General features: G+C 45.8%; 1 protein-coding gene across 3 annotated transcripts in view; it reads right to left on the reverse strand.

The window, feature by feature from the left end:
• PUM3 (pumilio RNA binding family member 3) overlaps positions 1 to 24336 on the reverse strand; it is a 45269-nt gene that overhangs the window by 4891 nt on the left and 16042 nt on the right. For 2 of the 3 annotated variants that reach the window (XM_029919957.1, XM_029919956.1), the window contains exons 9-16: positions 23740 to 23843; positions 22662 to 22740; positions 20738 to 20836; positions 19824 to 19877; positions 15918 to 15998; positions 10760 to 10902; positions 3333 to 3555; positions 1946 to 2033 (exon numbers count right to left, since the gene is read on the reverse strand). In XM_029919957.1, coding sequence (XP_029775817.1) covers positions 1946 to 2033; positions 3333 to 3555; positions 10760 to 10902; positions 15918 to 15998; positions 19824 to 19877; positions 20738 to 20836; positions 22662 to 22740; positions 23740 to 23843 — 871 coding nt within the window. Of the gene's footprint in view, positions 1 to 1945; positions 2034 to 2653; positions 3051 to 3332; positions 3556 to 10759; positions 10903 to 15917; positions 15999 to 19823; positions 19878 to 20737; positions 20837 to 22661; positions 22741 to 23739; positions 23844 to 24336 lie in introns of those variants that run through there. The other variant, XR_003901824.1, reaches the window with a different exon arrangement.

The raw sequence follows: 24336 nt of genomic DNA on the forward strand, positions 1-24336 counted from the left end.
ATCCAGGAAGTCAATGTTTGAGAGCAGCTCCTCATGCTTGGTGAGATCAGGTTCTCCCTGGTGAAAAGTGCTCACTCAGGAGGCGCCGTGGATGCACTAGTGGTCCGGTGACTACTGCGGCTAACGCCGGGGGTGGGGGTGGGGGTCTGTCTGCAAAGCTAGCCATTCGCCCATCAGAAGTATTATTTATCTTGATAGGATTCTGTTCGTCGTTATCAGATTCTGAAGTTCCTGGTACATCATCTTATTCCACATGCCATCTAAGCGTATTGAACTAAGTACAAATTCTGGAAGCTAGGATTTGGTACAGATGCAAGTATGGGCAAACCTATCTTGAAGGTAAGTATCTTGGGCAGTCGCAAGTGTAATTCCCTCGGGAGGTACTCGAATGTGAGGACCCTTTAAAAGCCAAGAGGCCTAGGGTTATTTGGCTCTTCGTGTCACACGTCGAAGGACAGCCATCGACCAGTGAGGCAGATGGTACTCTCCAAGGTGACCGACCACGACAGTGTCCCTGACCTGTGCGCTCTTCTAGAATGCTCCCCACGCCCACCTCCACCCCCATCCGGAGGTGGGGTCAGTGTCTTCCCGTGAACTCTGGTGGGCCTCTGAGACTGACTTCGCCAAGAGAGAATGGAGAGGACGATGTGACGTAACTTCTGAGGCTGAAGCATAAAGGCACCACGCACCTGCTTTCCTCTCTTACAGCCCAACCGCCATGCCGTGAGGAAGCCCGAGCAGCCCGGCGGGGAGGCTCGGCGGCCGCGGCACTTGGCCGCCGCCATCGTCTAAGAGGATCGACAGCCGAGCCGCCCCAGGTGACAGCGAGGACAAACCCAAACCCGATCGGATGTTGTCTGAGGACTACCAAGTTTGGGGGCGGCCTGTTACACGGCAGCAGGGGGCCAGCCAGCCAGCCACCTCGTTCAGAGATCCATGGACGTGAGGGACACGTCAGGTCCACACAGGCAGGCTGTCGGTGTCACCGAATTAGGGACAAAAGTCACCTGAAAATTCCTCGGGTTTTAAAAGAAAGCCAAACAATCTTCCTGACGTACACTCGGCTTCAACAGCGCACCGAATGCTTAATAATGAAAAAGATGACTCAATGTTACTTTTTCTTCAAAATGTGTTACAAGCCAGCTGTCTCCTTGCCGGAAGTTTGCGGTGAAAAGCAGCCCCGAGTCTGTGATCTTGAAGGGAGAGTGCGAGGTGACAGCCTGAGTCCTGCCTGGCCGCCTGGCAGCCGTCAGAGCTGCAACCTGCCTCAGGACCGACACCTCGGTCTGTCACTCCGTCCAGACATGACGACAGGAAGTAGAGCTGTTCTCCGTCGGCGGCAAGCGCTGTCATGGCCACGATACTGGATGGACCTCGAACGCAGTACCAGGTCTGGTCCAAGACAGGCCCGAGACAGGAATGGACTCAAGTCTTGAGTGACATAAAAGACACTGGCCTCCCCGGAAAGCTGGCTCTCCGCAGGACAACGGCCGCGCACGCGCTTGCTCTGTGCTCATGTGAATTTTCAATGCCAAACCGGCATCGGCTCAAAAATCTGATGAGGGTGGTTTTCTTCTGCTTATCCTTTCTTCCAAACTAGGGATAAATATGCTTTTCATGTGGGGTAGAGTGACTCACAAATCTTCCCCCCTTCCCGGCCTCAGCCCCTCAAGGAACAGAATGGCATTTTAGGGCACTGGCCGAGGCCAGGTTCAAAGTCTGAAGCGGCCAGGGAGGGAGGGCAGGAAAGGGAAAGGAAATGAAAGGATTCTGGGACATAAATTTCCAACATTTACTAGAGCGTGGTCTGCAACCCCTGAATTATCTCTTGTTTGTGGACATCATGTACAAACACTCGGCAAACTGCACTTGAACATAAATGGCATGCCAGGAATTACTGGAATTCCACAGGAGATACGAGAGAAGGTCAAGTTTCACAGCCTACCTTCTCTTCCACTTTCCTTCATCTTCTTATCTTGTTCTATTAGCCACTTCAGAACGAGGTGTCCGGCAGGATGCTCTGCGACGTGGAGCTGTAAGGGGGCGGGAAGGCAGGGACTTAATCGGCGGGCCTCAGCCACGCCCTGGCCTGCAGTCCAGTCTCTGTCACCACACACACTGAGCCGAGCTGAAAGTGGGTCACCATGGAGAGTGACCATGAACACTGGGCGGGACCAGAGAGGCAGCCTGATCCCCAACGGAGGGGAAGGTGGATACGCAGGCAGAGCCACTGGGACGCCTCGTGAGTTCCAGCCTGCGCGGCACCAGCACGATGCTGAGACCCGGCCAACCGCCGCTCAGGCCGCACTGCGCCGTTCTGAGGGGACCGAGCGCGCCAGCAGCACCCCAGAGAGTGGGTGCTGAGGGTGCTTAAATACCAGCCTGTCCCGCAGGACCCAGGATCTCTCCTCATCAAGCGCAGGGGACAGCGGGCTCGACCCTGCCCAGAGGAAACGCCCCGGGCCTACATCCTCTGGGCCTTACGTCCGGGCCCAGGGCCCACGGCAGGAAGCAGCAGGCTCCCCAACACGAGGGCCCCATGCAGCCCGACTTCTGCCTCCCCTGCCCGAGCCGGCTCACGGCCCCTGAGCCTCTGTCCCCGACAAGCCGAGGCCCTCCCCTCCTCCCCACGCGGCCCGCCCGCGCTCGTCACCTCCACGCTTCGCGGGGCTACACTCCTCTGGCCCCGGGTAAGTCTCGCTGCCTCGGGGAAGCCTTCCCAGGGACAGGCTGCCTCCGCGGCCCCAGAGAACCCGTACGTGTCCCTCCCAGCACGTATCTCCGTCCTGTAGTACGGAATCATCTGGGTACGTATTCGGCTAACGCTGTGTTCGGTATAACGGCAGGCTGTGGTGTGCGGGGCCAGGGCTGACCGCTGCCCAGCACAGATCGTGGCGCGGACGCAGCAACCTAAGGTGGGAGGCGGGCAGGAGCCAGCAGGAGGAGCAGAGTCCGGGAAGACTGCAAGGACAGGGACTCTGGGAACTTATAGGTGAGTGAGGCTTTCCAGAGGGCCAGCACAGCAGAATGCGGACGCAGGTGGCACCGGGCTGAGGGAAGAGGCGGCACGAATGCAGAGAGGTGCAGAAATGCACAGAAATTCAAACCAGACTGAGAGCACAGGAGACGCTAGGAAGGCAGCCTGTGCCGGTCACGGACGGCAAAGCCGCCTCTAAGAAGCTGTCTGGCTCTGCGGGTCACAGGGACTCTATTCCACAGATGGGAAGCGCTGCGGGGTCGGGCTGAGGCCAGGCGGTCGGCACGAGAGCTGTCTTCTCGGCCGTGCTCGCGGTGCCCGGGGTCTGTGTGGCACCTGTCCCCTGACACCTTACCTCTCCATCCTGGCCGCCTGGGTGCAGCTCCGCCGCCGCCAAGCCGGCGACGGCGTGCATGGCGGGCTGGACGTCTCCGACGGCAGCTCCCAGGATGCCGGACACCAGCACGCACGCAGACTTGTCCAGCACCAGCTCGCGGGCGTGGTCCTGCAGGTATCCCAGCAGGGCCGGGGACACCGACTCCAGGAGCTCGCGCCGGCGGGTCGCCGTGTCCTTCTTACTGTCGGAACGTGGGGAATGAGACACTCAGGTGACACGGAGGCCAAGGACATACAGTGATCTCATTACCACAGAAACCTCTCAGGGCTGAACACAGTCTTTGTCGGGAGGGCCGGGTGGCTCAGTCAGCTAAGCGTCCGGCTTCCGCTCAGGTCATGATCTCATGGTTCGTGGGTTCGAGCCCCGCATCGGGCTCTGTGCTGACAGCTAGCTCAGGGCCTGGAACCTGCTCCGGACTCTGTCCCTCTCTCTCTGACCCTCCCCTGCTCACACACACACATACTCTTTCTCTCTCAAAAATAAACAAACATGAAAAAAAAACTTTTAACGCAGTCTTCCTCAAACGTCTTGTAACCCTGTCTCTCTGCTGTGCGTGCAGGAAGCGGCTGACGGGCGGAGCCTGTCCTTCATCTTTGGGTCTCCAGCATCTGATCAGAGCCTGACACAGAATCAGCACCTCAGTGAGCCCCGCCTGCTCTAATACCAAAACAGCCCAAACCAATCCAGAACCCAACAACAACAACAACAACAACAAATTAGAAGACAGGATTAGACTATTATATGGACTCCACTCTCTAGAATATTTAATTATGTGATACCATTTGCTTTAAAAATAAAGCAAAACTGGGGCGCCTGGGCAGCTCAGTTGGTTAAGCATCCAACTGTGGCTCAGGTCATGATTTCATAGTCTGTGGGTTCGAGCCCCACATCAGGCTCTGTGCTGACAGCTCAGAGCCAGGAGCCTGCTTTGGATTCTGTCTCCCTCTCTCGCTCTGCCCCTCCGTGGCTCATGTTCCATCTCTCTCTCTCTCTCTCTCTCTCTCTCTCTCTCAAGTAATACATTAAAGAAAATTAAAAAATAAAATAAAGCAGCACTGACCTCGAGGAGGATGGCAGAAGGGAGCCCTAAGGCCCCCTCCTCCCATGGATGCACCTAGAAAACACCCACATCAGGGTGAGTAGCCCAGAGCATGACAGAGAAAGTCTAACCTACTAGATACAGAGAAGAAGCCGTAATGAAGGGGGTGAAGATGCGGGCTGGGAGCCGAAAGGACCCCAGGGCTGCCGGAAGCAGGGCGGGACTCGCAGCGGGTGTGGAGAAGGGAGAGAACCAGCCCCCACACAGGGTGTCTGCAGGGGGAAGACGATCCCTGTAACATGCGGTTTGAAAATCAGCGGGGCACCATCTCAGTTCTTGCAGTCAGTGGGGCTTGACACCTGGAACTTTAAAAAAGTCAGCCTGCTTGGCTCTGGGAAGCTGGAGGGTGACGGAAACCCGAGCCCCTGCGGAGACAGTGTGCACACAGGCCTGTGGAGACACGGGCGCAGCAGCAGCAGTCTGCAAAGCCCCCAGGGTGTGTGTACTAGTCTCACAGCCTGGATGGAGAGGCAGGGAGCTTTGGGAGACTTCTACGGGAGCCAAGAAGCAGGTGGGCGTCCCTTCCCTCCCCTGTCCCCTGGCCAAGACACATGGGCGCTGTGGGAACAGTGCCTACACCAAACTGTCCACCTGACTTGCTAACAGCGCACCCCACCTCCGAGCACTTCTGCAGACACACCCCCTCGGCCAGGCCTCAGCTCCGGGACCATGCCCCCATCCTCGCCCAAAACAGACTAGCCAGAACCTTCCTAACACCACATGCTCCACCGTGTCCTCTTGCAGCCCCAGCAGGCTCTGGGGAAGACTCTGGTCTGACCTGAGAGCGGGCCCGCCCCAGTGAAAGCGTCTCAGGCAGGACACAGCACGGGGAAGGCACCACTGCAGGTTGGTGCTACCGCATCACGGCAGACACCTGCTCGGACTCAGATCAAGCCAAAGGCAGCCCCGCGCTGGCCTGCCAACACAGGCAGCACACACACAAAGGGAGCCACTGTGCACAACTGGGGTGGAGGAAAAACGGGCTCAGGCTCAGCCTCGGCAGCAGGGTGCACACAACACAACACAGGCCACCCCGGAAGTGCCGGGTCCTGGGGGCCAGGGGGCACTGCACTGCCTTCAGGAGCAGCAGACACAGCAGACTTTCCTAACACCAAGAAACAGGCATAGGGAGTTAGACAAAATAAGGAGACAGGGGAGTATGCCCTGAATGAAAGAACAGGACAAAATAGCAAGAGACCTAGTAATAGGCTTGATAGAGAATTTCAAGTAATGGTCATAAAGATACTCACTGGACTTGAGAAAAGAGTGGAGGATTCCAGTGAGACCCGCCACAAAGAGACAGAAAACATAAAACAGAACCAGTCAGAGAGGAAGGACTAATAACTAAAATTAAAAATACACTAGAGGGAATAAATAGACTAGAGGAAGCAGAAGAAGGGATCACCAACCCAGAGGACACAGGAATGGAAAGGCAACAGGCTGAAAAGGAGAGAGAAAAAAAGCAAGAAAAAATAAAAACAGATTAAGGGAATCAGCGTCATCACTGTCACAATGCTTGCATTACTAAGATCCCAGAAAAAGGGACAGAAAACCTACTTGAAGTAACAGCTGAAAACTTCCCAAATCTAGGAAAGGACACAGATACCCGGATCCAGGAGGTACAGAGAGGCCCCCACAAAATCAACCAAAGGAGGTCCACACCAAGACATATAGTAATTAAAATGGCAAAATGTGGTATTAGAAAATTAAAAAAAAAAAAACCAACAAAAACAAAAACAAAAAAACAAGAGAAAAGAAAACATGTACATACAAGGGAAGCCCCATTAGGTTCTCAGCTGATTTTTCAGCAGAAACTCTACAGGCCAGAAGGGAGTGGCATAATATATTCAAAGTTTGGAAAGAAAAAAACCCTGCAACCAACAATACTCTACCCAGCAAGGATATTATTCAGAATAGAGAGATTAAGAGTTTCCCAGACAAAGAGAAGTTAAAGGAATTCTTCACCCCTAACAGCCCTGCAAGAAATGCCAACAGAGACAGACTCTGAGTGAAAAGGAAAGACCAGAAGCAAGGGGTAAGAAAAGGAAGAAATACAAACGCAGTAAAACTAAGTATATTTATAAAAATCAGTTGAGGGAGTCACAAAGTAAAAGGATGTAAAGTATCACACCATCCACCTAAAAACGAGGAAGGGAGGGAGGAGAAAAGTAACAATTTAGTGCTTTTAGAATGGGTTTAACCTTAAGTAACTATCAACTTAACGGACGGCTATAAGCATGAGACGTCATATATAAACCTAAGGATAACCACCTTTCAAAAACTGGTAACAGATATGAGTGAAATAAAGAAAAAGAAATCCAAGTGTATCACACTACAGAAAGCCAGCAAACTGGGAGAGAAAAGAGCAAGAGAAGGAACAGAGAACCACAAAACAGTCGTAAAACAAGTAACAAAATGACAATAAGTACATACCTATCAATATTTTCTTTGTTTTTTTCTTTCAATGTTTTTAAATTTATTTTGGAGAGGCAGAGAGAGACAGTGTGAGCAGGGGAGGGTCAGAGAGAGAGAGGGAGATACAGAATCTGAAGCAGGCTCCAGGCTCTGAGCCAGCTGTCAGCACCGAGCCCGACGCGGGACTCGAACCCATGAACCGTGAGATCATGACCTGAGCCGAAGCCGGATGCTAAACCGACTGAGCCACCCAGGCGCCCCTCAATATTTACTTTGACTGCAAATGGATTCAACTCTCCAATCCAAAGACACGGTGACAGAATGGATAAAAAAAGATTCATCGATGTGCTGCCTACAAGACTCATTTCAGACCGAAAGACACATGCACAATGAAACTGAAGGGGTAGAAAAGCATTTATCAATGAAACGAAAGTAAAACCGGAGCTGGGGTAGCAATATTTATATTGGACAAAACAGACTTTAAAACTTACAAGATGTAACAAGAGACAACTAAGGATACTACAAAATTAAAGGGGACAATCCAACAAGAAGAGATAACAATTATAAATATACAGGCACCCAATGTGGAAGCACTCAAATACATAAAGCAGCTAATGACAGACATAAAGGAAGTAATCAATGATAATATTAACAACAGGGGCCTTTAACAACCTGTTTATGTTAACAGATCATCTAAACAGAAAACCAAGAAAAACGGTGGCTTTGACTAACACACTGGACCAGATGGATTTAACATATATATTCAGAACATTCCATCCTAAAACAATAGAATACACATTTTTTTCAAGTCCATATAAAATATTCTCAGAATTGACCATATTAGGCCACAAGATAAGTCTCAACAAATTCAAAAAGACTGATGTCATATACCATTTATCTTTTCTGACCACAATACTATGGAACTAGGAAATCAAACACAGGAAAAAAATCAAGAACACGAATAGATGGAGGTTAATTAACATGCTACTAAAGAATGAATGAGTCAACCAAGAAATCAAAGAGGAAATAAAAATATTCATGCAGACAAATGAAAAGGAAGGCACAAGAATCCAAAATCTTCAAGATACAGCAAAAGTGGGCCTAAAAGGGAAGTATGCCTGCAATACAGGCATACCTCAAGTAGCAAGAAAAGTCTCAAATAATCTAATTTTACACCTAAAGGAGGTAGAAAAGAACAAACAAAACCCAAAATCAGTAGCAAGAAGGAAATAATAAACAAAGCAGAAATAAAAATAGAAACTGAAAAAATAAAAACACAGTAAAGCAGATCAATGAAACCAGGGCCTTGTTTTTTGAAAAGATGAACAAAACTGATAAACCTATAGGCAGACTCAAATTAACAAAATCAGAAATGAAAAAGGAGACCTAACAACTGACACCACAGAAATACACAGGTTTACAAGAGAATAATATAAAAAAGTCTGTGCCCACAAATTAGACAACGTAGAAGAAACTGATAAATTCCCAGAAGCATATAACCTTCCCAAACTAAATCTGGAAGAAATGGAAAATCTGAACAGGCTAATCACCAGTGATGAATTTGAAGCAGTGACCGAAAAACTTCCAACAAAGTCCAGATGGCTTCACAGGTGAATTTTATCAAACATTTAATGAAGAGTTAATACCTATTCTTTTCAAACTATTCCAAAAAAATAGAAGAAGAAATGCTACTAAATTCATTTTATTAGGCCAACATTACTCTGATAGCAAATCAGATAAAGGCACTACAAAAAAAAAAAAAAAAAAAAAAAAAAGGGCATCACAGGCCAGTTATAATACCTAGGAATAAACTTAACCAAGGAGGTGAAAGACCTATACTCTGAAAACTACAAAACACTGCTGAAAGAAACTGAAGACACAAACAAATGGGAAAATATTTAATGTTCCTGAATTAGAAGAACAAAAACTGTTAAAATGTCCATGCCACCCAAAGCAATCTACAGATTTAAGTAATCTCTATCAAAATAACTGATAGCATTTTCCCCAGAATTGGAAATAAATAAACCTAAAATTTGTATGGAACTTCGAAAGACCCTGAATAGCCAAAGCAATCTTGAAATAGAACACAACTGGAGGTGATCACAATCCCAGATTTCAAGACACACTACAAAGCTGTGATAATCAAAACAGTATGGTACAGGCACATAAATCAATGGAACAGAATAGAATGAGAGCCTAAGAATAAACCCACAACTATATGGCCAATTAACCTTTAACAAAGGATTGTGAGGCAAGAATACACAATGGGAAAATGACAGTCTCTTCAACAAAGGTACTGGGAAAACTGGACAGCTATATGCAAAAAATGAAACTGGACCACTTTCTTATGCCATACACAAAAATAAACTGAAAGTAGATTAAGAACCTAAATGTGACACCTGAAACCATAAAAATCCTAAAAGAGAGCACAGGCAGTAGTTTCTCTGACATTGGCCACAGCAACATTTTTCTAGATTTGTCTTTTGAGGCAAGAGAAATCCAAGCAAAAATAAAGTACTGGGGCTCCATGAAAATCAAAAGCTTCTGCCCAGCAAAGGAAACAGTCAGCAGAACTAAAAGTAGGCCGTGGAATGGGAGGAGACATTTGCCAATGACAGATCCGATAAGGAGTCAGTATCCAAAACATACAAAGAACTTACACAACTCAACACTGGAAAAACAAAGAATCCAATTTAAAAATGGGCAAAAGACATGAAGAGACATTTCCCCCAGAGGAGACATATAGAAGGTCAACATGCACAAGAAAAGATACTCAACATCAACTAATCATTAGGGAAATGCAAATCAAAACCCAATGAGATATCACCTCACACCTATCAGAATGGCTAGAATCAGTGTCACAAAAAACTATAAGTTCTGGTGAGGATGTGGAGAGAAAGGACCCTGCCGGCACGGGCCCTGTGGGAAAGAGGACAGTGGTTCCTCAAAGAATCACAAACAGCACTACCACACGATGCAGTGATTCCACGAGCGGGTATACACCCAAAGAATACAAAAACACTAATTTGAAATGATAAATGCACTCCCATGTTTATTGCAGCATTATTTATAATAGCCAAACTAGGAAACAGCCCAAGTGTCCATCAAGACAGGAATGGATAAAAATGGTGTATATAAAGAAGGGACTATTACCCAGCCATAAAAAGAATGAAATCTTGCCATTTGCAACAATATGGATGGAGTCACAGAGTATAATGCTAAGTGAAATAAGTCAGAGAAAGAGAAATAAAGTACCATACAACTTCACTCATATGGGGAATTTAACAAATAAACCAAATCAACAAAGAAGAAAAAAAAGAGACAAACCAGAAACAGACTCTTACCTACAGGGAACAAACTGATGGTTACCAGAGGGGAGGTGGAGAGGGGAGTGGATGAAACAGGTGAAGAGCACACAGTGATGAGCATTGAGGAATGTACAGAAATGCTGAATCACTACACTGTATACCTGAAGCTAAAACAGCACTGCTGGCTAGATAGAGCAGAGCTAAAAAACAAAAAACAAAAAACAAAAATCAACAAGAACAACAACAAAAAAAACCCCTAAAAAACTGCTATAATTTAAAACAAATAAATGCAGCAAAACCAAAACGGACCACACATTGAATGGCTACTCTGTGCCAGGCACTCAGAGGCATTCTTTTGGCATGATACGTTTATCTCCTTTGCGAGATAAAAACTTTAAAGAATCTGCCAAAATTACAGGCTTCAAAATGGGATTCACCTTCAGAGTTTTAGAGAAGCATGACAGAGGGTATGCACATGTAAGCAGACTCCTAAAAACGTAAGCTACTCAAAATAAGCAACCACATCAGAAAACAAAGGGCTTAAGTCACTGTACTATTCTTACCTGTGTGCGTTCCCATCTCCTTTCTGCAGAACCTCAATAATTTCCCGCACCATGTGTGCAGGATCTCTGGGGCTCAGTAAATACAAGAGGACCTTCCTTCCGTATTTGTCATTTATTATGTTAGGCAAGGAACTAATAATTTCCTGTGAAATCATAGAAACAAAAAATGAATCTAGGTGCTTAAAATAACATGGCACTTGAAATCTGAGCGGTACAGAAGGGTACATACTTAATTATTTTCCCCAACATCCATAAAAGAAAATGTGGAGCTGATTTTGAAATCACGTCACTGAAGCACAAGGATTTACACTCAGAACAGAGATCGGAGTCTGCACGGTGACTGCCCTTACTGAACAGTCCACTTAAATAACTGACCGAGCTCGAGGACCTAAAAGTATTTAAAGGAGTTCTCATTCACTCTGGCCAACAGTTCTCAGTCCACTGTTCCTAGGGACACCGCTTGCTGGGGTCACTGAGCAGATACAGTCAATTTGCAGCTGCTTTAAATGCAGCATCAGCATCGATGAAGAACATTCTTATTAGAATTTCCCCACCGAGATGTATGTGAAGAGAGATAAAGGAACTCTGTTAAATCGAACAAGTGAATAAAGGCTTTTCAAGTTATTGTTTATTCATGGCAAATGAAGGCTGTTTAAGTACTGCATTGAAAACAAAAATGGGGGGGGGAATAAATGCAGAAAGACTCCACGGAGCAGTTACAAATAGTTACGCTCTATGACATTTCCAATCAACTAACCAAGGACAATATCTCCTTTTCTGGCTGTCTGAATTTAAGTCACAAAGGCAATGTCATCCCCACCCCAGCTAAGCTCCTGTGTACATGTGTGGATGTTTTCAGACAGAAAAGTCACTGTTTAAAAATTCCTTTACTCTTAACAGAGAATCTGCAACAGAAAAAACTTGCTTCCCCCACACCCCAACATCCTTATTTCTTGCAACAAGCCCTAATAGATATTCAAAGCCATACGTGTTTGAGCAGCAGAGATTTCTGCAGAAGGGGCTAGAGCCACAGAAAGAATTCAGTCCAGCACTTGAGGTTTACACATGACGAACCCATAAACGGGCAGGTGATGTGCCGGAGGACAGTGGCAGGGCTCTGACTCCATGGGAAAGAGTTCTCCGTGAGATAATATACACTCAGAGGAACTGACCTCTTAAGTAACTCCAGATTACAATGAGATTAGTAATTTAATGCAAGGAACCAAGCTAAAGGTGGAGCTGGTCATCAAGGAGATCACGGCGCTACAAAGTCTGTGACCCCAAGGTTGGCGGGGCCAACTCCAAACTCCACACAAGAACCATGTTCTCTTCTTAAAATCCCAGCCTTCCTCATTGGCTGCACAAAAGCATGCAGTGCTTCCAGCGCTCGCTGAAAGCAGCAAACCCTCGGTGCTCACCTGGAACATGAACCAACGCTGTGAGAACAACACTCATGGTCTTAAATACTCTTCACACCTCGACTGAGTCCTACGGCTGCTTCCGTTTCAGAAGCAGCCCAAGGTTTACATGAGTAACGTGACCTGCAGTGGGTGTGTAAAGGTCACTCGGCATCAGTTTGTTCTTTGTATTTATGAGTCTATTTCTGATGTTTACTTTGTGTTTTATAATGGGTAAGTCACAGGGCTGTACGCCCAGCACAGGGAACAGAGGACGATATTGTGATGGCCTTGTGTGGTGCCCAATGCAGAGGAGTGCTGTTATGCTGTACATGTGAGACTAACATGACATCACATGCCAACTTTACTTCAATTAAAAAAAAGTATGTGAGAAAACAGGGAAAGGTTAAGAGGGTAAGTTTTATGTGTACTGTACCACAATTAAGTAGGAAAAAAAAAAAGAACACACAGAACCAGAAGACATCTCTCCCTATGGAGCTCAAGTTCCTAGAAGCTGGCAGCCACCACCCAGACAGGGTGCTGTAGCTTCTCCTTCCCCACAGCCCAGCCCCTACCTACACTCCTGGTCCACGACCGCGTCTGGCTTTGTGAGCCCTGGGTCACACCACGAGTAACCGCTCCATGAAGGGAGGGCAGAGACAAACCGGCGGGGGGCGGGGGGGGGGGCGGCTGCTAGAACGCGGAGAGCTGTCAGAGAACACGGTCTCGAGACTGAGCTGGGCTTGGTCTTAGAAAAGGAGGAGCGTTATTAGGCTAGGACTTCTACCTGACATTGCAGGGACTCCAGCTACTTCTGAACAGAATGCTTAGCAACACTAAGCTGTCTTGGCTATTTTTAAAAGCACTGCATAATGCAACAGGTTCTGTAGAGGCTGGGTGGCCAACATGACACGTGACTCTATGTAAACAGACGTGCGGGGAACCGGCAACCCATCCGTCCTGCTACGTCAATGCCTTAGAGAAACACAGGGACAGACAAGAATGCTCAGAAAATTATTTGGGATAGCAAAAACTAATGAGAACGTAACTATTTTTAAAATTATAAATAATCTATGTCTCCATCAACAGAAAACTGGAAAAATAACCCTACTCATAGTACCATACCGTTGGGCACTGAAAACCAGGGAGTTAGAACAGGGCAGGCAAAACATGGCCCACAGCTCAAATCCACCCTGCAGCCTGCTTTTACATATCCGAGGAGATAAGAATGGCTTTCATATTTTGAAGGGTTGTTAAAAAAAAAAGATTAAAAAAAAGGAAAAAAAACAAGAATAGGGAACAGAGATCACTAAAACGGCTCACAAAACCTAAAATAATCACAATCCAGCCCTTTATAAAAAAGACTTGCCGACTGACGAATCGCACAAACACAATGCCGAAGGGAAAAAGCAAAGTGCAGAACAAAACATACAAGCCCTCGATGATAGAGACTTTGTAAACATGCAAAATCATACCATGTACATTTACATACAGTGAAAGGGTAGGAAATGCTCACACACAACAGAGAATCCGTTGCGGCGGGCCCGGGGGAGGCTGGGACACGCAATCAGGACAGGTCCGCAAAGGGCCCGAGCTTTACGTCTGTCTGTCAGGCTTTACTTTCAGTCAGATGCTGCGAGGCTGGGGGTTCGCTGTGTCAGCATATATGTTTAGAGGATAGTATATTTTAGAGCATGCATCAATACCTCCTCCCTTTCAAACAGCAACTGGCCAGTGTGCTTACGCCCTCTCCAGAGGAACGTGCTGTCAAAGTCACATCGTCCCCCCAATTCCAGGGTAAAATGGACCCATTTTAGAAGCATGGTTATTTTGGAAAGTAAAGTGAGTGGGAAAAGAGGAGGGCTCCGCGGACCGGGCTGTGAATTCAACCTGACGTGTCAGCAAGTCCGGTCACCCCTGAAGAGGACGCTCAGTGGCATCGCCAATGCTCTCTTGGGGGTTTCCGAGGAGCAGTGACTGCCGCACCAGGTTCCGTGGTGGTGGGGAACGTGCCGGAGTGACCAGCAGTCCCCAACCGTGTCGCTGGCTATTATGAAGCCTAACGAGGCACAGAACCTGCTGAGCGTCCAGTCAGGGAGAAGCCCGGGCTCAGCGCCTGAGGCCGCTCACAGGGAGAGCCGTCCCAGAGCCGTCCCAAGGATGAGCAAGTCGTCAGGAACGTAGCTCACTTAAGGAGTTGTGGGAATCAAATCGATAAGCACAGGAATTACCACGGTCTCACAAGCAACTTCCAAGTGGACAGAGGCGTGGACAAAAATTAATCCAGCAGACAGCGGAGGCAGATCCTGAAGGGCGCCTGGCCTCTCTCTCTTGAAATCCATTTGGAACACTTATGCAAATTTCAGCTGTCGTGAAAATATTACACAAAAGCGAACTTTCAATAGCCCAGCCTGCTTCCATTTTCATGAAACAACTTTATTCACTTTGCCAATTTATGGCCTCACATCTCTGTCACCGGAATGAAAAACAATCATTATTGATTGGAGTCAAAAGGGTAATAAAGTCACAAGGAACATGCCAAAATAGTCCGTTTGTGACATGGAAGTCCTGCCAACTCATTTCTTCCCACAATTCTACCCCGAAGAAAGTCATCGCCATCCTACAACGGTCAAGGGGAAAGTCGCAACGTGACAGCGAGGGCATGAGAAAGTCACACACTGGGACCGACAGCTGGCACCCAACCCCGGGCCGCTGCTCCTTTTTCCTCCTGCTCCAGCGCTACGGGCCCAGACCGGCCGCAGAGAGGCCCCAGCACCACCATGGGCCAACAGGTACCGTCTCTTTCTGAACGCTTCTCCCTGCGGACGCTGTGAAACCCGCTCCTGTCACTAACATCTCCCGAGGGGCCCCGCCTGGGTGTCTGAAGCAAAGGTCCGTGCGATCTAGGTCTACACAGATCATACGGTTTTAAGAATGCTTCTAATCTTGGTCACTGCGACCAATGTTGCAACCGCTGGGACCTCTAACACGCACCCGGCACCGCTTGCACACTAGCAAAAAAAAAAAAAAGGGAAGGGAAGAAAGGATTGCATAGTCAGAGGCCAGAAAGAGGTGGGCACTGCAGACCCAAGTTTTCACTCTGAAGTCCAAAAGGACACCTTAGTTTTCCTGAAGGCGAACTCAGGGTTACATGAACTGTATTTCGTTATTCCCACCTCGTGGTCACCGGCCCAGGCTACGAGGCACTGCTGAAACGAAGAAAGCAATTGTCTGCGAATCTCTACCAGGGCTCTGACCAAGCTTTCACGGAGGCTCTAAGGAGTATCACAACTGAGCGAACTACCAGCTCCATCCAGGAAGGGCCACTGATAACCGTAACTGTGCAGAGGTCGTTCCTCCAGGACGGAGAGAAAGGTCATGGGCATCCTCTCCCTGTGGGTTCCTGACGAACTGCAGAATTACTGTGGCAATGAATTTCTGAGCAAACCGGAGCACTGCGTTGCTAAGGTTTCATGTAGCATGTCCTATTCCCTAACAGCCATGTTATCCTAATTTAACCAGTCTTGTTTAAGCTTAAATTAATATTAATACCAAGTTACAGTATTGTTATTTTACACAGGAAAAGAGCAAATGTCCCAAAACAGACTTGAGTCAACTAAAAAATAAATAAAAATAACAAAGGATTAGCAGAAAGCACATTTCAATGTCTTTATACGTATAGGTGTGAAATCAAAGGGACACAGTCACAAACGATGTATCGATTTAACTTCGATTCAAGACCATCAGAATGAATTACTTACTGATATGATTATCTGCTTCACCAGCTTAGTATCGTCGATACAGTCGAACGCGGCCAGCAGGACCAGGTGGGAGGACTGACCCTGCGAACGGAAGCCAGGGAAGGTTAGAGCAATGTGCTGCGTCTCCCCTTCACTACGCACGCGGACTCACGTCATAAAGTTTATCAGCAGAGGACTGTCTGAAGTAACAGAGACAAGAGAGATAAAAGCCATTCAAAGGAACTTCCTCTCTTATCAGGACCTAGCTAATGATGTTCCAGACTGACGAAAAGAAACAAAGAAAGGCAGAAGCAGCACGTTGTTCAGAATCAAACAGGCGAGATCCATTTGTTTTTGTAACTAACCAGGAGCTAACACCGCTCCCTAAGCACGCTGCTAATAACTACTTGGATCAAGGGGCGCCTGGGTGGCTCAGTGGGTTAAGCCTTGTATATCCTTATGTGTCTCTTGTTACGTCTTGTGAGTTTTAAAGTCTGTTCTGTCCAATGTAAGTTTTGCTACCCTGGCTCCCTTTTTACTTCCATTTGGTTGATAAACGCTCTTCCGCCCCTTGAGTCCCATTGCGCATGTGTCTTTCGGTCTGAAATGAGTCTTGTAGGCAGTGGCACACAGACGAGTCTTTTTTATCCATTCCGTCACCCTGTCTTCTGATTGGAGTGTTGAATCCACCTGCAGTCAAAGTAAATGTTGAGGGGCGCCTGGGTGGCTCAGTCAGTTGTGTCCAGCTTTGAATGAACTGAATGACTTCCGTGACACTCACCCTGTTCCGAAGTTTAAGAACTTCTTATATAAACAGTGTCTGCAGAGCGTGTGGCATATTCTTTTTGAATCCTAGGTAATGATATCATTTCAGAGGGTATCTGACCTCTGATAACATTCACTCAGAGACACGTTTAAAGAACATGGCGGAACTAACCAGAGAAGGGCACCTGGGTGACCCAGGGGGTTAAGCTTCTGACTCTTAATTTCAGCTCAGGGGTCATGATCTCAGAGTCAGGAGATCGAGCCCCACATCAGGCTCCACGCGGAGCAGGGAGCCTGCTTAAGATTCTGTCTCCCTCTCTGCCCCTCTCTCCTCACAGACACAGTCTCTCTCAAAATAAATAAAGAAACATTAAAAAAGAAAAAACAACTGGAGAAAACTAACAGTCTAACACCTTTACCATATAAAGGCCAACACTACTAAAAATGGGCAAAGAACATAGTTCACAGAAAACAATGGGACAGGTGGCTTTTGGCATAAGAAATAATATTCATTAATTAAAGACAATGAAACAATGAAATACCATTTGTCACCTATCATATAGACAAAATTTGCAAATATACTAATGTGGCATAGGTTTGGGGAAAAAGCACGCACGTTGGTCACTGATGAGAATGTACATTCAACTTCTTTAAAGAGAAAGTGACAACATTCATAAAAATTTTAAATGCATGTACTTTCTGATCTAGCAATTCTATTTCTAGGCATTTATCTTACAGACATGCTTCCGCAAAGGTGCAAAGGGTACGCTCTTGAGTACTAGCTGAAATAACAAAAAACCAGAAACTACCCAAGGGTCCCACAGTAGGGCCTGGTTGAATGAATTACGGAAGTCATATACTGAAACCCTATCTAGTCATTGAAAAGAATGAGGGAGGTGAAATGTGGGTGTATCTATACACATATATTTATAGAGGTGGATAGCTATGTATAGATATATAACCCATATAATTACATATATGTTATCTAGTTATACATTATGTGTAATATACATCTACATACAGATACCTACATATATAGACCTATATGCTATATGCCTATGTACATATACCGATACATATTTATAGGATCTAGATAAGAGAGAGAGAGAGAAATGACCCTCGAAGTCAATTAAGTGAAGGAAACAAGCAGAGAACACTGTGTATACAGCACACAACCAGGTCTCGGATTTTTCGGTCCCACGCGCAAAAGCATGCCCAAGTACAAACTATCTCTGGGTGAATACAAAAGAAACTAGAACAGAACTTCAATGAGAAAAAGACAAGTCTACAATTACAGCTGGAGACTGTAAGATACTTTTCTCGGCGACGGATGGAAGTAGCCAAGGAGAAATAGGTTGGTAAACACTCCGATGACATGAACAATGCATCGACCACCTTGACCTAAATGACGTTTATAGAATACCACACTCGCCACTCCACAAAACCAACTCTTCTCAAGATCCTGCGACAGACCATGGCTGGGCCAAAAATAAGTCTATAAATGCAAAAGGGCTGGGATAATGGAGTATATCAAGAATTCCCAATACTTGGAAAATTAAACATGTCAAAATAACTGTAAGTTAAATCCGTGGGTTGTTATTAGTTTATCTCCCCTCTTCAGAAGCAACTTCGTGAGACAAAAAAGGCACCGCATTGTCCCTTTCTTGTTACCATCATAATACCTTGCTGGGATCAGGTTCTGCAAAACAGAACGAAACACCCAAAACTGTTCATACAACTAAACTGCAAAATTAAAACAATTAATTTTATTATTTAAGAATGTGTTTTACTTTTGTGGTGCCCGGGTGGCTCAGTCAGTTAAACATCAGACTCTAGACTTCAGCTCAGGGCATGGTCTCATGGTCTGTGGGTTGGAGCCCTGCATCCGGGCTCTGTGCTGTCAGCACAGATTCTGCTTGGGATTCTCTCTCCATCTGCCCCTCCCCACCCTGCTCTCTCGCCCTCTCTCCAAAATAAATAAGCTAAAAAAAAAAAGTCTTTTACTATTAGTGCCTTTCAGAGTTTTCTACTAACATTCTATTTTATTCACTTCTAATTTAAAATATTCAAATTAAAATGTTAGAAGATTTACTTAATAGTGAAAAATGAATTATAAAATTTTCTCATACATTGGAAACAACTCACTAGAGAATCTTTTCTCTCATTTGTTACAGAAAAGCTAGCTCCCTCGTGTGGCCTCACACTCGCTCTCCGGTCTCCGGTCTCCAGCCCGGTACAGACACAGGCACGGAGCATCGATTTATCAGCGTCTGAAGTAACATTCACTGCAGCAAGTAGTCACCAGCTGCCAGCACTTCTCACTGCGTTTTCCACAGGACGTAGTTGTTATGGCCAATTTGAGTTCACCAGTAAATAGAAACTTTAACATAGAATGTTTACTACTACCTATATTCCAAAAATACCATGGAAAACTATTAAGTATTTAAATACATAGAAATACTATTATTTGGGGCAATTAATCTCTCCGAAAAAACTTTTCGTATCCTCTATAATTTTATCAAGAGGGTTGTTATAGCATTTCCAAAGGATTCTGAAGAACTATAAAACAACTGGAATTTTCTCTGCTGACTTTACAAATTTATTCTAGACAGTAATTTCCATGTTTAATAACATAATTGGACAGATTCATTAAAGAAGTTAATAAATGTCAGGTCTTCAAAAATATCTAATAAAAATGGAAAATTATCACAGTATGAAATTAAGTGAAAAAAAGGAGAAATCTCATTTAGTATAAATTTAATACCATAAAAATATAGGCAGATGAACAGAAAAAGACTGTACTAAAACAATGAGTAATTTTCTTCTTGGCAATTTTCTGAAGTTTTCAAATTTTCTACAATAGACCTGATTTCATTTTATTAAAACTAACAGGGGCGACTGGGTGGCTCAGTCGGTTGAGCGTCCGACTTTGGCTCAGGTCATGATCTCATGATTGATGAGTTCGAGCCCCGCGTCAGGCTCTGTGCTTACAGCTAGCTCAGAGCCTAAAGCCTGTCTTCAGATTCTTTGTCTCCCTCTTTCTCTGACCCTCCCCTGCTCATACTCTCTCTTTCTCAAAAATAAATAAAACATTAAAAAAAGAAACTAACAAAAAAAACCCAAACAAAAAAATAAGAGAAGCTTTACTTTTCTTATACTTACATTAGCCACCTTTTCAACGTAAGTCTTCATAGTTTTCACAATCACTTTCCTGTCCTTCAAAGAGAAAAGTTAACTTGTTGTGTAACTTTTAGTTATCGATTAAAAACTACATGGTCAAAAAAATTTTGTTTAATATTACATTTCCACGGGTCTGGCACCCTTTTCTCATGAGTGAAGACAGGAATGCAGCCAGAACCAGAAACACTACAATACACGTTGTCTTTCTGGAGCTATTCCAGTCTTACCAGACCTGTGTGTGACAACTCATCGAGACGTCAATATGGAACCATAATTACGAGCTGTAAGGCAAACCTCCAGGAACTACCTTCTTTCACAGTGAGAATGGAGAGATTTCTGCCAGCTTCTGAACTGATAGGAAGTGAGTAAGAGTGTAGTATACAGACGGCATTCAATACTTATTTTTCAACAGAAACTCAACTTGTATACATTTAAATGGTGGGCAAAGTACAATCCTTTTAAAGATAAAATTATACTGATCAAGGAAATGTGCATCATTTCGTGATAAACTCCTGCAATTAACACGATCTTCACCTGATCCCTCGAAGTCCTGAACACTCACAAGAGCATTCTCTCTCTGCTCGTGTGATCCCCTCCCCCACTAAGATCACTGATTTCCAATCAGAGAACCTGCCGGTACCACAACTTCTACAAATGTAAGCCTGATAGGAATACTGTTCTCACTTGTGGGACAGGTCCCTTCCCAAATAAGGACAACTCAAGCTTTCCGTACTTTAATGAAAACTCCACCAGAGAAACACTAAGCCCTAAGAAAATCCAATTCCTGGGAGGCCCTGAGGCACAACTTTGCAAAGGTTTATTGTTTATCCACGTGGGGCAAAGACCAGGACGGGAAGTGCGAGGGAAGGCAGTTCAAGCCCCAGGGGCACACTCACCTTGGGCGTGCCGTGCCACAGGCAGTGCATGGCCACTCGGGCGCCATCGTGTGTGTGCGCCAGGTATATCACCGCCTCGCGGATGGCTTCGATCATTTCCTGAGGGGACAAATGCCACCGCAGCTTTATTTCTTTCTTTCCTCCCGCCTTTTGACAATCTTCCACTGAGGACCAGTTATACACAGAGGAGCAAAGAGAGTAGAGGTAGCCAACAATTTAACTTTTAATTCTGTAGACACGCATGCAGAAACACAATCTTTTCCTACACATCTTTTTCGCCTCCGAGACAGCAAATACCAGTGGTCTGCAAATTTTTTTTAAGACACCTGAGGAGTTTTCCAGGATCTATTGAGAAGTGTGTATGTGTGTAGTATATTCTAGAAGACTTTTCAAGAAGAAGAAAGCTACGAGGTGACTGTGGAGGGTGGAGGGAGAAGGGAGTTTTAATAGTAAAGCCAGCGAAGATAAAGACAATATTCTTCCCTAAAACAGCCGTGTGCAATGAGCAGAAAATAAAACACTAATTTTGGCTGCAAAAGTTTCTCTTTTTCATCTGTCACTGGATTACTTCTAGAAATCATTTTAATAATTCCCCATAAAAATACGTAACTAATGTTTCCCTAAGAGTAATTAGCCTGTTAGACTAGGTCCTCATTTAGCAACGACCCCCTTTAGGAAAATCCCAATCATTAATTTCTCACAAGGTGATTTAGCTTATTTTTAATCTTTCTGCATGGTCAGTGTACATGATTGTTAACTCTATCTGGGAAGTCTAGCACAGAGGTGGAGTGAGCTCTGACAGCTCTGCTAGGCCCACGTTAACCCATTCCCGACCTAAAACATTTATACTAAATAGATAAAATACAGACAAAGTCTCCAACCAGGAAAGGGAAAGGCGGGTGCCCATTTGCATCAATAAGAAGAAAGCGATTTCACCCTTAAGGGTTTGTAATCAGAAATACCGCACTCAGCTTACACAGCTAAACGCATGAACCTATTCAAAGCTACCCAGGTGGAGAGTTACGCACCCAAGGGCAGGGGAGAGTGTCTCATTACTGTACACTCACACTGAGTGCCCACTAATGTCTTCTTATTAATACAGTCGACACGAAGGCTAATAATATAGATTTTCTGCCACTGAATATATTCCAGCGCTCACATTCTCATTTCTCAAAGTCCCACCCTTAATGAATCCAGGACTGTGAGACACTGTGCCCTGCAGAAGAGAGAGAGAGAGAAATCCCAAAAGAGGAACAGCATCTACTACGAACTGAGGTGGGCAGCTTACTCTTGGAAAAGTCTCTTCTCAATGCCGGTTGTGAGAGCGTCAGAATTCCTGTGAATGTCTGATCCAGCACGTTTGTTAAAAAGCAGGGTCACTATTTTAGTTGTCCTTTACTAATAAAAAGAGGACAAACGGGCAATGAGTTCGCAGTTCGATGAGGCAAGCAGAGTTCAGGGGAGCAGACGGTGAATTCGCATCTGTGTTCCCCTCAGTGACCTGAAGGGCAGTACAAATCACCTTCCCTCTCTGTTCTTTACCTCTAACTTACAAGGTCCAGTTTTTCACGGTCCATTTAGTTTTACAGGCGTGTCCTCCCCTAACCTTCTAGCCACGTCATGATTTCTGTGCCAGCACAGGTGAATGCCAGCCTACTTGAACGCCGAGCAGCTATCTGTTAATTTTCAGTGTGGTTAGCTGGAGGTTAGTATCTGGCTCATAGTAAAATTGTAAAAACCCAACAAAATCCATAAAAGTACAGTCAATTCGACGGTCTTCTGGCAAGTATCTGCAGGGAATTAGGAGACTTGTTCAAAGGGAGTTTAGTGCCTTACCGTCTCTACATAAGGAAACAACTCTCTTTTACCTATTAACGTGGCTCTTTCTCTACGTTTCGTGTACAAACTAAAGGCAAGAACTTACTGATCTTAGCTTGGCGGGTGCATAGGTAAAAAAGTCCAGGAATACTTTGTGCACCAGTGAGTGCTTAATCACAGCTTCCCTGAAAAGACAGGAAAGGAAAAGAGAGTAAGTCAGATGGGCCACAGGTAACCTCAGTTGTCCTAAAACAATCAAAGCAAGCAAAATGGTTTTAGCAAATGTAGTCTGTCAAAAGACAGAGTGCGTCTTTCCAGTAATGTACGAAGGATTTAAAACAACAAACTCCCTGTGATAAAAACCGTTGAGTCTTCTGCTAGAACTGAAACCAGCATACAAAGTTCTGGTGCCCACAGCAAAGGTGAAATCATCTAAAACCCCTCCAGCATCTGCAATAAGGACTTCTCCGTTCTTTTACCCAACAACCGACACGTGACTGGAAATCCTCACGTGCCTCTGTTCTCTATAGCTGTTTTCTGTCAAGCACCCTTCACAAGGCTTAGTTTCAGCAAACAGTTTTAGCACCACTGAAACAAGACGAGATGGAAAACAGCACCAGCGATCGAAACAACGCCAAACTGATCCAGGCGTCTGAGCGGGACGCTTGCTGAATTCAGGCCTCTGGTGGAGGCTCATGATCAAGGTGCCAGAGACCTCAAGCTGACAAGAGGTGTCTGTGCAACTGGGAAACACGTGTTGCTTCTGTGGGCAAAGCACTGCTTCGGAGGGTTTTGGACACATGAACCCATTCAATCTTCATGAGCCTCCTCGGAATATGCACTACTCTCATCCCAACCTCGTAGAGTGGCAACTGAGGCACGAAGAGGTTCAGTTATTCAACGCCGCACACTTACGTGACTGACAGTGGGGGGGGGGGGGGGCGGGGACCAGGATTCACACCTGGGCGGTTTGGGTCCCAAAGGCTACGCCCTAACCTCTGCACTACGGTATGAACTCTGAGGATGTGCCTGAGCATTGGAGTTTTACGATCCGAATCAAATCGTATAATCTCTTTGGGAAGCTATCTACCTTTCTTCTGCAAGGGTTATACAAAACTTTCGGATGCCATCAGTCAGAATGCCATCTGTGAAGAAAAGACAAAAATCAAAAATCGCTTTCTTACTTTTGGGCCATTGGAGTGAGAATCTGCTTCATTTCATCCATGATAAGCTCTAGTTTTTCTGGCTGTACCTCTAAGACTTTGTCCAGAGTCGGGTGATCTGCGGACTTCAAAGAGAAAGGGGAAAAAAAAAATTCAAACCCTCTAAATTCAGTCAAGTTTCTTCAACATCACAGCAAAGAAAGTCAAATAGTTATTTTAAATAACCTCAATGTAAAAGTCCGATTTCCCACGTTTGCATAACGAAAGCCCACTGCAGACACCCTCACGGAGTAACCTGGTTCTCTGGTTCACACTCTATACGCCCATCGACGTACTTGAAGAGCCAGGCTAAACGACCATCCAACAAAGCAGCCCGTCAGCTGGCACATGTACTTCATCGTAACATCAAGCAGCGCACACTCTTGCCACCGCGTAGAGTCCTACAGTGACGGTCACAGAAGGAACAAGCCAGGAGTCGAACCCGGCTGGGGGAAGCAATCCCCGGAGACAGATGTGCGCATCTCTGTCCCAAGGTCTGACACAGACCTTTCTTCATTCCCTCACTGGCCTCTGTCGGAGTCAAGCCTGTACTGGGCCGAAGGCTGGTTCTCTCTACTT

This window comes from Suricata suricatta, chromosome 13 (assembly GCF_006229205.1).
Source record: "Suricata suricatta isolate VVHF042 chromosome 13, meerkat_22Aug2017_6uvM2_HiC, whole genome shotgun sequence".
Lineage (NCBI taxonomy): Eukaryota > Metazoa > Chordata > Mammalia > Carnivora > Herpestidae > Suricata > Suricata suricatta.